Source organism: Peromyscus leucopus, chromosome 3 (assembly GCF_004664715.2).
Source record: "Peromyscus leucopus breed LL Stock chromosome 3, UCI_PerLeu_2.1, whole genome shotgun sequence".
NCBI lineage: Eukaryota > Metazoa > Chordata > Mammalia > Rodentia > Cricetidae > Peromyscus > Peromyscus leucopus.
The window spans coordinates 46,760,928-46,776,778 of record NC_051065.1 but is presented as its reverse complement, the minus strand read 5'-3'; the positions used below and the strand labels follow the sequence as shown (position 1 = coordinate 46,776,778).

Below are 15,851 nucleotides of genomic sequence, written 5' to 3'. Positions count from 1 at the left end.
CTGTGTTTTATAGATTAATTAGAACATTATCAGAAAAGCAGTTATACAGAACCCATAGCCCAGGGAGCTCATGATCTCTGAAGCACGTCTCCTTCGAGAACGAGACATAACACGGGTACTCTGCCAGGGACCTCCAGGGAGCTTAGTCCCGTGGGACACGTATCTCCCGTCCGCTATTATTGACATAATTGTTCATGTCACATGGACGACACTGGAGTTGGTGTGGCATTTCCCAGTTTTTTGTTTTTAAGACGCAGCTCCAGCAGATCACGCCTCACTGTGTATAGGAAACGTAGGATAATTTTAAAAAGACAAGGAAATAATAACACAACCAAAAGAAAATAAGAATCAATACCCCAATGAATGCAAAGTATTGTGTCCAATCTAGAGGATTTAAGAGAGTGGACATCTGACTCAAGATCACAAGCTAAGGCATCCAAAGAGCCACTCTCCAAATGAGCTTTACTCATAGCCGTGATATCTTTCTGCAAAGCTTCCATGTTATGAGTGGTATCTGAATCTTTCCAGACTCCTTGCAGATGATTCTTCACCTTTCCCCAACTTTGACTAGCGTTATAAGGCAGGGGAGTGACACAAATATATTAATATGCAGCATGACACCTAGTCTCTAATCTAAATCCCTGGCAACCAGTGATGTTCAGCATCCTTTACATCTGTTGGCCATCAGTAGGTTTTCTTTGGAGAAATACTAATCAGTATCTTTATCTAATTTTAAAGCAAGTTAGTCAATTTGGGGGAAACTAACTTCTTATCAGGCATCTGGCTTACATATGCATATAGATTCCCACTTTCTCTGTGTGGCTGTATCCCTTCCTTGATGGTTTCCACTACTCAGAAGACTTGATTTTGTATAGTCCCATTTGTCTAATTGCTTTTGTTGCCTGCATTCTTTGCAAAGTCAATTATGATGTTATTTCCATATTTTTCCAAGATTTCAGACTTCATGTTTCAGACTTCATGTTTAAATAAATCATTAATCCAGTTTAACTACCTCCCAGAGAGCCATAAAATAATAGAAAGATATATGGAATCTTTTTTAAAACAGTAAACAAAGGCGCTGGAGAGTCCCTGTTATACTCACAGTAACTGCTGCCTGGAACTGGATGAAATCCTGGTTTGGATAGCTCATAAAGCCTCCGACTCTGTTATTGTTAAGTGGAAGAAGGCTCAATTAAGTCGATAAAGACTAAGACAATAATGTTAAATTTGAGTGAAAGTGTACATTTAAAGTAATATCAGAAATATTTTTCCATTCTGTTTTACAGTTGACTGAAATGGGTGGAATAAAATTAAAGTTAAAGCCCAGTATGGTGACTCATTGTTAGCATTGCAGCATTGGGAGGCAGAGGCAGGAGTTTGCCATGAATTCAAGGTCAGATGGGCTACATAATGAGTTCCAGGCCAGCCTGGACTACAGAGTGAGAATCTGTTGACAACAAACAAACAAAGAAATAAGTAGACAAACAACCCAAGCATAAACAAATAAACCAAAAATCAATTGGCTAATTCAACTGGATATACTCATGCAATAATGGAAGAGTTCAAACCATAAACTTGTAGCAAACAAGACAAATATAAGAATATTCAAAACCTCAGTTTAATAACTGAAACTCAAGTTTAGAAACCAAAGGGGTAGAGGGAAGTAGCCAGATTGGAATTTTTTTAAAAAATTGAAAATTGTTGGCCTTTAAATGACATTATCTAGCAGAGAAAAACATAGGCCACAGGAAATATATTAACATTTTCAAATGACACATATGATACTACTGAACATCTAGAATACATAAAAATACTACAACTCATTTAATACTGTTCTTTTTCTAAGTGGATGTAGTTATTAATATGACTCCTAATGACTTGTTGCTATACCCATAGATCAATGCATTACTCAACCTTCATCAGAGAAGCTTCTTCCTGCACTAGATGGCAACACAGAGACCCTCAACTGATCAATGTTCAGAGATAAGAAATTGTGGAATGCTCAGCCCAAAGTGGAATGGACATATCACACTGCTCTCACAAAAGCTCAGAGTACTTTGCATAAGAGGAGGTAGAAAGATTGTAAAAGAGCCAGAGACTTCAAAGAAACAGTCAGTTCAGGACACAACACAGAGGTTGCACATGGGAACTCACAGTGTTCTGAGAGCATGCACAAGACTCATGTAAACTCAAGCAAGACAAAGACAAAAATCCCAGCATGGAGTGGGGGAGTGGGCACAGAATGCCACTGCTAGCCAGGAGTTGTTGCTATTCAGTAGTTGTTGCTATGGAAGGGAGAGCTCTTTTTTCCTTTTTCTTTTTCTTTTTCTCTTCCTTCCTTCCTTCTTTCCTTCCTTTCTTTCTTCCTTCCTTCCTTCCTTTCTTTCTTTCTTTCTTTTCTTTCTTCTTTCTTTCTTTCTTCTTCCTTTCTTTCTTTTTTCTCCTCTTTTCTTTTTTTTGAGAGAACTTTCTTTAATGAGATACCTTTGTTAGGTTGGCCACAGTGTAGGGCAGGCCTTAGTCCAAGAGTAGCTGGGCAACAAAAATGAATTTTATGGGAGGGGGAAAAAAAGAAAAAACTCAAAGTTGGGTAGGTAGTGAAGAAAGAGTAGAAAAAGTAGTATGGGAGGAATTTGGGAGGTAAAATGATCAAAATACATTGTACAAAATTCTCTAAGAATAATACTAATGCAAAAATCATGGTTCATAAACAAATAGAAAAAGCAACTTTTTAATAAACAAAGAATATAATTAGACCATACTCCATAGAAGATCTACAAATGACCCTAAGACTAGAAAGCATATGCAGCATCATTAATTATTTGGAGAAAACAAGCAATCAATGAGATTATTCTTCATTGAGCTGACTATATTAAAAAATATGTAGCTAGTGGTGATCTTAGTTCACAGAATCTTGGAGTCTTCATATAGTCCCAAGAGGAAAATAATGATACAGTCACTTCTGTAGTTTGTAGACAGTATTAAAGAATGACTCAGCAGTTCCATTTTCAGACTTGTAACCTCTAAGAGAACTAAAAACAAAACAAAACAAACAAACAAACAAACAAAAAACCACTTTCACACAGAAACTGCTGCAGAAGAGAATTATGTGTAACAGTCACACACATGGTGGAATCAACATAAATGTTCATCAATTATATTATGTTTGCATAATGGAATATGATTTACCCACCAAAGGGAATGAAATAGCAATGCAAGGAAGAACATTGGAAAGCCCATGAGAGACACATTCTGTTTATATAAAATAACCAGAATCGACAAATATAAGGAGACAGAAAATAGATGCGTATTTTCCTGAAACCAGAAGAAGAGGTGAATAGAAAGAGACTGCTAGTAATTGTGTGATTTCTTCTGGGTTTGATGAAAGTGTTCTAGAATTATTGGTAGTTAATGCTTTTCCAACTTTGTAAAAACTAAGGAAAACCACAGTGTCTTAGTTTCTATTGCTGTGATAAAGATCGTGACCGAAAGCAACTTCAGGAGGAAAGAACCTGTTTTATTTTAAACTTCTAGATAACAGTCCATCACTGAAAGAAGTCAGGGCAGGAACTCAAGCAGGGTAGGAACCTAGAGGCAGGAGCTAATACAGAGGCTATGGAAGGGATGCTGCTTACTGACTTGTTCTTCATGGCTTACTCAGTCTGCTTTCTTATAGAACCCAGGACTACCAGCCCAGGGATGGTACCACCCACAATAGGCTGAGCCATCCCACATCAACCACTAACTGAGAAAATGCACTATGGACTTGCTCACAGACCTATCTTGGAACATTTTCTCAATTGAGATCATTCTAAAATGACTCTAGCCTGTGTCAAATTGACATAAAAAACTAGGTAGCACATAGAGAATTACATGTTTTAAGGGGTTGAATGCATGGTCAGAGGATTATATGTCTTAAAAAGTTAACCAACTAATTTAAAAAAATAAGTGATTTAACATTCAAAGAAGTGAACATCATGCACAAATACTGGTGTCAGCTACCAGTGATTAGATTATGTACAAATATTGGTGTCAACTACCAGTGATTAGATTGGCGAACAGACCTAGAAATTGTACCTGTGATTATACTACAAGTACCAACTTTGGTCTCTACTCTCTTTACAGGTTCCTTTACTCCCGAGTGTCCAAACATCGCTGTGTCAGAAAGGATAGACTGTGCACCCGGCCAGGTGGTGACAGAGGTCAGCCATGGGGTCCTTGCTGGTAGCTTACAGGGTTTTATTTTAAATAAATGAGTATGTTAATCAGGAAGGGAGAAATGGTGGGCGAGTCTTATGGGTCTGGAATTTCTTGTCCTGATGTTAATAAAATTAACATGTGCACTAAGGAAGTAACAGGCTAGAAAGTGAGGTGCAGGTGCAGACACGTTCCAAAGTCTGAAGGAGAAGAAGGGAGAGACCAATGCTGGAGCCACTTCCAGGTGTGGGATGACCTTGGAGAGGTCAAATGTTTGTGGACTAGCCTACAGTTCCTCTAGAAGTGGGTCAGCATGCAAGTGTGGTTGACTAAATACTTGTTACTCCATGTAACAAGAGCCTCTGAAGTTGAGTAACTGGCAACTCAGCTCCCAGTGGACATGTGTGAAAGAACAGATTTCCCTCTTGGGTGATGCCCATGAGAATATCAAATATTTGAACCTTGTTTTGTAGTTACTGTTGACTTATGTGGTAATAGTAGTGTATATTTGAACTTCATTTCTGTAGCCTATATTCTATAGTCTCTATCCAGTATTGCTATATTTAAGTAGGAATTAGTACTGTGCTAAGTTTTAGGTTTTAAGAACTGATATCTTAGTATATCTTCTTACTATAAAGAGATAGACAGCCTCTCTTTTATTTTTATATCTATCTATCTATCTATCTATCTATCTATCTATCTATCTATCTATCATCTATCTATCCATCCACCCCCCCCCTCTCCCTACCTATCTATGGTTTTTCAAAACAGAGTTTGTCTGTAGCTTTGGCTGTCATGGATCTCACTATGTAGACCAGGATAGACTCAAACCCAGAGATCTGTCTGCCTCTGCCTCCTGAGTACTGGGATTAAAGGAAATCGTACATTTTTGTGTGTGTATGTTGTCCTTAATATGTGTTTTTTTTTTTTTGTATTTAGTTGTAAGTGTGTTTTGTATTGTGCAAGTTTAATATGTGTTTTATTGTGAAGTTTTGTCGTAGTGAAGTTCTTTCTGGGTATTTCATAGCTTCAGGGGTTTTGTTTTATTATTTGTTTATAATTTCTTATTTGTTAATTTGATAAAAAACAAATTTATGATTTATTTTTTGGGGCAGGGTTTCTCTGTGTAGCTCTGGCTGGCCTGGAACTCTGTAGACCAGGCTGGCCTAGAACTCACAGAGATCCACCTGCCTCTGCTTCTTGAGTGCGAGTATTAAAGGTGTACATCACCGCTACTACCCAGTCATAGCTTCAGTTTTTATTGCAAATAGAATTCATTGTATTTCTAGCTGATGCTTATTTTGATTATAATGATGTTCTTACTAATGATTATTTTATATGTATTACCTTTAATTTAAATTATCATTATTTATTGTTTAATTTGTTGATCAACTTAAACTTGCTAGCTACCATTTCTCAAAAAGTTTTACCTAATTTTTTAATTTGAGATACTAATTATAGTTACATCCTGAACAAATAAATGGTGCCCCTGCTTTGTTTTAGCTTTTGTTTTTCATTCATTCATAAGCTCCATTGCACTTTGTAGTTTTGCCAGACGCATTCACATAAGTGATGATGTTCAGAAACGCCGTTGTTGCACAAACTTTAGGGAAAGTTCTTTTATTCTTAAATTTGAACCTTCTTTCTTCTTTCAGTGAAAGAATTCACAGTGTTCAGGAGAGGACCAAGTTGTAGTAGGACGGTTGTCGTTTTCTTCTGTGGAACTGGTGTTTAGGGCCAGAGTTTTCTACTGACAATCGAAAGAGTTGTCCAGGTCCACTCAGGCAGCCTGTCTGGGTCTGTAGCTTGCTCTGAGAAATGTGGAACTCCATGTGACCCTATAAACCTTACCCTGGGTCCCAGCTAATCCCAACTCCAGGCTAGCGGCTTTCCCTGGCCCCTGTATGGGTTATAGAATTGTCTGTGTGGCTGGGGGAATTATCCTCAGTCAGATCTGGTCTCCATTCTGGGCCTGCAGCCTCTGCTCAAGCCCCTGGGAGTCGCTGACCCCTCACTCCTGTGGAGTTCCACCGGGCCCCACCCTGAATCTGCAGTGACGACTGCCTGTGGAAGCCACTGTCAAGTGTGAGATATGGCTTTTTATTTCTGGATAGCTGTGGTGCCTTCACCGAAAGAACATAGTTCATAAGTGTGGACTGGCTTCTGCTATCTGATTTTTAAGTGGCTCTTCTGTTCTTTCACACTGCTGTAGTTACAATAGGGTTGGAATAGCTCTTATAAATCCGGAAAATCACTCTTATCTGCAGCGCACGCACTACCCATTGCTTTAGTTTTTAAAAATTATTTAATGTTTTAATCCAGTTAAATATTATTTTTAGATGGAAAGTTTCTGCTTATTATTAGTATAGATTGGAAGTTGGTTTTGCAACTAGAAGTTTTCTTAAATTTATTTCTCAATTCTCCTCTACTTTATGTAGAGCTTTTTGAAGTCTTATAATACAGTAATGTTCTTTGAAAATAAAGATAAATTTAGTTTTAAATATATATATTTCACTTCTTTTTCATCTCATGCACACACAAAGAAAATAATTTTTCCCTCTCTGAAATCTCAATAAAGTATTGAGATCATTTTTTTTTTTTTTTTTTTTTGAGATCATTTTTAAAGCCAATAATTCAATCACAGTAGCTTTTAGAAAATTAAACTATATAAAGTTCAATTTTTATCTAAGCATAGGAAATAGTGTGGTAAAATAATATATATAAAAATAAGATTTCCTAATTTTGAAACAAGTTGTATACATTGTTAATAGAATTAATCATCTATCAGAAACTCTGTTGCCACAATGCTGGCATCACACAGGGGTGAGCTAGCTGATTTCCAGGTGATTTCCTTGTCGGTTGTCTCTTCTTAAATTTTTTTAGCTATTTTTATCTAATTGACAAATGACACAGAATTTATTTGGGAGATAAGTTAGGGACACAGTTTAGGGTTATATGGTATTATGGGGGTGGGGGTGGGGAACAAGGAGACTGGTTGTGAGTCAACACCCATAGTCCAGACATGAGTTTAGGAGGGCTTTCTGGTTAGTGAGAAATGACATGGAAAACAAAGGAAGCTATTATGGGGAAGCAATGTATGAAAGGGACACAGTTTGATTTATTGGTAATTACTCGTCTCCAGGTTTTGACCTTTGGTAAGTGGGGCTGAAAGAAACTGTCAGAACTGATTGCACACACAAAGATTATGTTTAACTGGATATTGATTGTTCTTTATAGAGGCCTTGTAGACTTTGACATAGTTTACTGCAGCGAAACTGACCTTTGGGGCTTCATGGACCTCAGTTTCAGAGGTGGTAGAGGTTCTCAGTGTCTGCCCCAGAGGCAGTTGGGATACCCAAAGTCCTTCTCTTCTAATCTGCAGGGTTTTTTTTTATGTGAAAAGAACAAGGTGGAAACTGTTTAATCTGGGATAATAAGTGCATATTTCAAAAGACTGTATGGCTAGAAATGCTAGGATTTTCTCGATAAATATTTACTTTATAGTTATAAAAGTCATTCTGGGTTTTCAGAGCAATTACATCTATTGACACCTAAAAATCTTGTCAGTAGTATTTGGGAATAAGCAATGGCATGACATCCTCTTAATCTTTACAGTAGAACCAGGCCAGATGCATTCTTTTAACAAGAGACAGACATTCTAGCTGTGTACATAACAAATGGTGGAGTCCATTCATTTTTCTTCTACTTCCAAATTCCTTCCCTAAAATCAAGGCAACAGCTTAATGTGTGCCCATCTCTTGATCTTGCCATGTCCATTGCTTTCTCTGTCTAATGTGCCCTGGTGCTTTAAGAACAGATTTACCTCTTACCTCCCTAAAATGCCTCACCACCTCACCTAGACTACTAGCCTGGGAGAAATGGTTGGCCTGTGTTTCCCTTGCTTTGGGAGATATTCTATTGGAACAGTCAACTCATCATGCCATCATCACTATTTTAATTGTCTAGACTTCCAACTAAACAGTTAGTTTAGTGAAACACAAGCTAAATATTACATATCTGTGTTACCATTTTCTTCTCTGGTAAATCTAGAATGTGTGTTGTATGGCTAGATAACTGTATGAATAAATTGAGGATGAATACATGGATGAGTTTAATTATAACCTACCTCAAATCTTCATTGGCATAACATGGGTTGTAAATTGGTAGGTAAGTAACACTTTTCTTTCTTTATTTTATGTAACGGTGGCTCTTTTCTATTGTTATAGGATGTCTGTCGATGGCAGTATAAATGCTGCTGGAATCCAGTGGCAGATACCAAAGTCCCTGCATGCTTCTTCCCCAGGAACTGGGGTTATGAAGTCACCAATGTCCTTACAAATACAAGCAAAGGTGAGCACTGCCGATGGTCCCAGGAAGTCACTGTTTGTGGTCCAGCCAAGGTAGCTTCTAAATGAAAGCTAATACTGTCTCTTGCCCTCGTTCATTTACCTTAGGGTTGACTGCTCAGTTGAAAAAAGTTTCATCTCCATCTCTTTTTGGAAATGATATCACTGATGCCCTCTTGACAGCTGAGTACCAGACATCCAATCGTTTTCACTTTAAGGTTAGTAGGAGTTTACCGCTGGATACAACTCTTTAGATAGTGCAGAGGTCTCCTTTCTGAGGGCATCTCTGGAGGAGACAGGCAGGCATCTTAACTTGACTTGACAGGACACACTGTCTGGATGATTTCACTTCAGAAACCAAAATCTACAGGGCCAAGGTTTGGAGGCATTCCCATGGGCCACTGCTTCCAAAGCAGCATTTTCCACAGCACTACAAGGAGTGGTCTTACTCAGAATTCTATTTTTTTCTCTCAGATCACTGATTTCAATGAGATGCGCTATGAAGTCCCTCATGAAAACATCAACCTCATGAATGGGACTGCCGATGAGTCCGTTTTGAGCTACTATGTAGAGGTCATCAATAAACCCTTCAGCATCCGAATAATTCGGAAGAGCAATAACAGAGTCTTGTGAGCTCCACACTCTTTGTCCATCTTTGAATACAGAGTCCCCATGTAACTCATCCTGACTTATACAGCAAGATGAGTAAGACATGGAAATGCGTTTGAACCTCAGAAAAATGCAAAATTAGTACCATGCCTAATTAACAATGGCAATCTGTTACAACTGTAAAGCAAAGAGTATGAAACTATAATGATACTGCTTACTAAGTTTCAGATACACATTTATAGTAAGTATCCACACATACTTATTTATGGTTCTCATATGTTATGGACTAGGGAATTTTGTTGTTTTGAGTTACCAAAGTATCATTACCTCTGAATCTTACCTAACACCAATTTGGGCTTACACCACAAATTGCATGGCATGAAATATGAATACTAATGTCAAGAAAATCTGCACCCAAATCCTGATACTAGCAAGTCCCTAGTCACCTGTGTGCTATAAGGCTGTATACCTCACTGCTTTTCTAGAGGGGCCTGGGCTAGCGATACTTAGCATCCACAGTCATATCTGGAGATGCACTTTGGTTCTTCCTCCAGTTATAATCCTGTGATGATGGAGTCCCATCCTATGATGCTCTACTAAATTCAAAGAGTTGATGATACCATGAGAACACCCTGGGGACGGCATGAAAATTGTTGCTGAAATCTGAGGTCACTCATCTCTGAGTGCATGTAGAGAGGCAGACACATCTTTCTGCAGAGCCAGAATGCTTCTGTGACTCCTATTCTCTCCCCGTTGTCCAGGTTGGACACAGGCATTGGGCCTCTCCAGTTTGACCAGCAGTACCTGCAGCTGTCTTTCCGACTGCCCAGTTCCAATGTGTATGGGCTGGGGGAACACGTACACCAGCAGTACCTCCACAACATGAGCTGGAACACCTGGCCCATCTTCACCAGGGATGCCCTTCCCACAGAGGTGAGGCTCTGGCTACCCTGACCCCTGTTCATAGCTCACAGCCGAGAATACTCACCCTCCATTCCCAAAAATGGCTGACAAAAGCACAGCTATGTCTTATTTTTCACAATTTACATGAATTTGTTTTGGGGACTACTTGTTCTTGAGTTTAATAGATTTTTAAATTAGAAATACAGAAATTAAAAAAAAAACTTTCTTGGAAAAATAGAATTTAATGATAATAAGATAATATCAGAAAACAACCAGGACTCTTGGTGCAAGCACATAATCACAGTTATTCGGGAGGCCGAGACAGGAGGCTTGCAACTAAAAGGCCACCCTGGCCTACAGAGTAAGTTCAAGACCAGCCTGGGCTAGAAGTAAGACCCTGTCTCAAAATTAAAACAATGAAACAGACTGAGTATGTTAGCAGTAGAAAGTTACATTTAAGTGTATGTGAGGTTCTGGATTCCATACCATTATCACAAAAAGACAAGAAGAAAATGCTTTTGCAAAAATGATGCTTTCTCGCTTTAGTAACTAAGGTGAGTAGAATATCAATCGAGGGCCATTCTCAGTGGAGTCAGTAGATGGAAAGTTCCTCGTTAACTGTTTTTGTATGGCATGTCAGCATGTTTCAAAGACAGCAGTATTGGCTGTTTCTTCCATTTCATGTAACATTTTGAGCTGTATTATTGCAGTATATCCTTTCTGAATAGTATTCTATAGAATACATGCACCATATTGTGTTTCTCCATTTACTATGATAATGCCATTTTGGTATAACATGATTAAATGTTGAGTAAGTATATTCATGAATTTTTGGTCCTGTGAGTCACATTTATTATTTATTTGTTTGTCTATTAGAGACAGAGTCTTGTTGTGTTGATCAAGCTGGCATGGAACTCATTGTGTATCATGGGCTGACCTAAAAGTAGTTATCCTCTTGCCTGTTTCCTAAGTACTGGAATTAAAGGTGTGTTTCAGGATAAATATTTTAAGCACATAATCCTGTTACTTCCGTTTTTCCTTTCTTGTTGACAGGGAATGGCTAATCTTTATGGAGCACACACATTCTTCTTGTGCCTTGAAGATTCCAGTGGGGCTTCTTTGGGAGTTTTTCTGTTGAACAGCAATGCTATGGGTAGGAAGTATATATATATTTTTAATCTTCTCTGGATAGGAATAGATTTAGATATGATGTTGTTATTTTTAAGGATTACCTTTATCATGAGAGCCTCATATAATACTCCTGTGTTGCATGTAGTGCTTCTACTGAAACTAGGACCTGACAGCCGTTTAGCCATTCAGAGATCCAGCTCAGACTTAGAGACACTTGACCTAAACCTCCTTCAGGGACTTCCTCTGATGGGATGCTTCTCCAAACATTGTGTGGATAATAGCATCCATTGATGTACACACTCCAAAGATACCTGTAGATTTGAGCATGTGTTGGTCTGTCTGCCTGTAGGCAGCAGACTGTGTTTGTGCATTGTGTCTCAGCCTCACTCTACACCCATCTTCCTTCAGCTTTCTAATCAGTATGTGCCAAGAAGCACTATTGATTTAAAAAATATAACTGTCATATATGTGTGTGTGTGCATATATATGTCAAACTTACCTGATAAGTTTCCACAATATTTTTCATTGGGATTAAACCATTCATATATCATAGGAATTTATTCTAATATAGCCAGATAACAATAAAATTTTCTCTTTTTCCTCATAAGCAATATGAAACAAGACAAAATTTCACATTTGATGGGTATCTTGTTCAAATTAACAAAATTCAGATAAAGTGAATGGATGTGATTCATTTTCTCTTGAAAATGAAACAGAATTTGTGACAACTTAAGCTATTCAAGCTTCCAATCTTTCAGAAGATTCTAACCATTCTAATCCTTCCAGAGGCCACACTTCAGCCTGCTCCTGCCATCACTTACCGCACAACTGGGGGCATTCTTGACTTTTACATCTTCCTGGGGAACACGCCAGAGCAAGTAGTTCAGGAGTACCTGGAGGTATGGGTCTGCCCTCCCTACTCTGAGGCTATTGCTACTTTATCATCTATTTGTTTGAGTTAACAAGAAGAAAGTTAAAATTATTAGTACATATTATGGATATAAATGCTGAGCTTACAAGTATTTCATTTTTTCTTTGGTGAATTGACTGGATGTTTTTTGCATTACTGTAAGCACCATACAGGAAGCCTTAAGAAATGCCAACGAAAGTTTAATTCTGCTTACTAGGCATGCCCATTGTCTATCTCTTCTTGTTCCTCTGGGTATAATTATTCCAAGGACCCAAGGCCACAAATCCAAAAAGTGCATTCAATCAACAAATAAATAAATAAATAAGAAGGAAGGAATTATATGAAATGGGAGAAAAACTTATGATTAGGGGGCAGGGACTCTTAGAATGATACGGGACAGGGTTCTTCTTAGAGTATTGGCTTGAGATGCTCAGAATTTTGAATACTTCAAGCATACATGTAGCTAGAGTTTTCCTGCCTTGCTCACAGTCAGGACAAATCTTTATCACCTGCCAGTCCCATAGCCGCTCAGACCCAACCAAGTAAACACAGAGATTTATATTGCTTACAAACTGTATGGCCGTGGCAGGCTTCTTGCTAACTGTTCTTAGAGCTTAAATTAATCCATTTCTATAAATCTATACCTTGCCACATGGCTGGTGGCTTACCGGTGTCTTCACATGCTGCTGGTCATGGCGGCAGCTGGCAGTGTCTCTCTGCCTCAGCCTTCCGCTTCCCAGAATCCTCCTTTCTCCTTTTTCCCACCTACTTCCTGCCTGGCCACTGGCCAATCAGTGTTTTATTTATTGACCAATCACAGCAATTTGACATACAGACCATCCCACAACACATACAGTATTTTTTCACCCACCACACTCTTGAGTCATAAGGTATTACACTTTCACCATTGTCAAACATCGCCATCTGCAGTTACATGAGTCATCTTTACACCATTCAAGCTCTGAGAAGCCAGGAATACTGTTGCCTTTGTGTCATTGTACTCTCGGTGCTTATGAGGGACCATGAGGGACCTTATGACACTGCAAACATTAAGAGATGATTGGATGAATGAATATTACTGTTTTTCAGGGCCAGAGTTATAGCTCGGTGGTAGAACGCTTGTCTGCCATACATGAGACTCTGGCCTCTATTCTCAGCACCACTCAGCAACAAAACAAAGCACCAACTATGAGGGTTAGTGTTCATGGTCAAGTTGGCAGAACCTAGAATTGTCTAGGAGATGGGCCCATGGGAATGCCCATAGAGAACTCTCTTGAATAAATTAATTATATATCAAAACCTACCTTGACAGCAGATGAGACTATTTCTTAGGAGGATGGAGAGAACAAGGAAAGCGTTAGAAGCATTCATTGCTCTCTTTCTCTCTCTCCCTCTCTCCTCCCCCTCCCCCAGATGCAATATGATCAGCTGCTTCAACCTTCTGCTGCTTTGACTTCTGTGCCATGATGGGTTGTAACTTGGGCCAGAATAAACCTTGTCCCCTTAAGTTGCCTTTATTAGAGGTATTTTATCACAGCAAAAAGAAAAGAAATTAAGACACCACCTTCTGACCCAATAGGACAATGACTGCTTTCCCCTTTCCTCCATTTTTTTTTTTTTTATTTTACTGTTGGGAATTCAACCAATGCTCTCTTGCATGCTAGGTAAACACTCTATCAACTGAGCTACATCTCCAGCCCATTTCCTTTTCTGTTTCTCAACCTTGCTAATGTTGCAGCCTTTAGTACAGTTCCTCATGTGGTGGTGACCCCTCTACCATGAAATTATATCGTTGCTACTTTATAACTGTAATTTTGCTGCTGTTATGAATTATAATGTATATGTCTGATATACAGACTATCTGATATGTGACCCTCAAAGGAGTTTCGACCCACAGGGTTGAGAACCACTGTCACAAAATGACATTATTAGTCCAACATATTCTGAAAATCCTATTTTGTACCACTGCTGCTGCTGATGGGACACATTTAGTTAATTTAAGTGATGAGAGACATGAGATTTGGAGTTTTGCAGCAGGAGACTCCTTTTGTTTCTGACAAGACCTTTTAGAAAATGAAAAGGAACAAATGATTCAGATGGGCTTGATGCTGCCATGTTCATTTGTGTTTGTTATAAACACTCAGGTGCTTTTGCTCCTCTCTTCTCAGGTTGTTGGACGGCCATTCTTGCCTTCCTACTGGAGCCTTGGTTTCCAGCTCAGCCGCAGGGATTATGGTGGCATTAATGGGTTGAGACAGGTTGTAGAGCGAAATCGTGATGCTGAGATCCCATATGTAAGTTGAGGCTTTTCTTATCATGGTTAAGATTCAATTTCATTTCTTTGCATTTTATTCAATTAAGATGGAAAAATAGGATGATTGATAGAGGCACACACAGCATCAGGAATTAGTATACTGAATTATTCATATGTCCATGCAAAGGGCATAGTTCATAGAGCCAAAGGACTTGAATTTTAGTCTTATCATTTTACATCTCCATGCAGTCTTGGATTAGTTAATTAATAGCTGTATATTGTGGTTTCTGTCTTTAAAAAGTAAAAATTTTACACCTACCTTGGAGAGAGGTGAGAAATATTTTACATAATGCATGTAAATCAGATAGCCCTGAGCATGAACACCATCAAACTCAGTTGTCATTTTATGAGTGAAATCAACACATGGTGATGTGGTCAGAAAGAGCTGAGGATGATAATAATGATTTACGGTAAGCTAATTTCACAGCTACCTTGTAAATTCCTTCCAGATTAACTCTGGAGCTCTGTGGTTGTAAAGTATTTATGATGCTCAAAGTTCTCCTGTCAAAAGACAACTCCAAGTGTCTAATGTCTGATAAGCTCCTCACACAGTCAATGAAGTTGTGGACTTTCCTCAGGACTAACTCTTAAAGCTTCAGAACTTCAGTTTGGACATATGTCTATGTGGTTAGCATTTGGTGGAAACTATATGGGTGGAAATGACTGGCCTAATGCCAGAAAATCCAAGAGGGCTGATACAGTGAGCAAGTTTTCTTAGGAGAAATATTCCTAGCATGTTGTTTGGTACTGAGGGGAAATTGGTAGTATTTAATTTTGCTTTCCCCGTGCATACTGTCTGAAAACACTCAACTTCAGGAAGAACCAGGCCAATGCTTTGCATGCCTGTATTAGCTTAAAAAGGCTTTCTCAGGCCTGGCTGGCTCTCAATTTACCACTGTCTTCCGAATGAGGAACTGTATGGTTCCCCTTTTCCAGGATGGCACTACTCATCAGAAGGGCAGATTTGTACAAACCGTTCTTGTCACTTGACTTGTAGTAGTGCTCCCTCTGCTCTGTCCCCCTGCTTCCGTTGGTGTTATGGGGACAAACGTGCTCTTCTGTCTTGATTGGGAGTGCCCCTCTCTGTGGGTATGAGTGGCACCTAGGACCTAACTAACTACTAGAGATCAGAGCAGATGATACCACATTGGGCAACAAGCCTCAAGCCACGTGAAGAGCGTATGTGATACTTTCATATGATCATGGAGTATATGGAAGATTGGAAAACAAAGAATATCCAGAGTCAAGTGCCTATACTGAAGCTGCAGTCATACTTTACCTCTTTAACCACTAACCTTTAACCTTTAACCTCTTTACATTCCAGTCACATTAATAATGGCATCTTGTCCTCACATGTTGATATGCAAACACACAAACAATACATGTAAGAGGGTTTGGTTTGTCAAATGTCTATATCTCTTTGTCACTTAACATTATTAAT

The 15,851-nt window shown here is 38.8% G+C and overlaps 1 protein-coding gene across 1 annotated transcript in view; it reads left to right on the top strand.

The window, feature by feature from the left end:
• LOC114684450 (probable maltase-glucoamylase 2) overlaps window positions 1-15,851 on the top strand; it is a 97,549-nt gene that overhangs the window by 12,320 nt on the left and 69,378 nt on the right. The window contains exons 3-10 of the mRNA XM_037203623.1: window positions 4,126-4,202; window positions 8,424-8,547; window positions 8,652-8,761; window positions 9,018-9,172; window positions 9,914-10,085; window positions 11,109-11,208; window positions 11,973-12,085; window positions 14,265-14,390. Coding sequence (XP_037059518.1) covers window positions 4,126-4,202; window positions 8,424-8,547; window positions 8,652-8,761; window positions 9,018-9,172; window positions 9,914-10,085; window positions 11,109-11,208; window positions 11,973-12,085; window positions 14,265-14,390 — 977 coding nt within the window. The remainder of the gene's footprint in view (window positions 1-4,125; window positions 4,203-8,423; window positions 8,548-8,651; window positions 8,762-9,017; window positions 9,173-9,913; window positions 10,086-11,108; window positions 11,209-11,972; window positions 12,086-14,264; window positions 14,391-15,851) is intronic.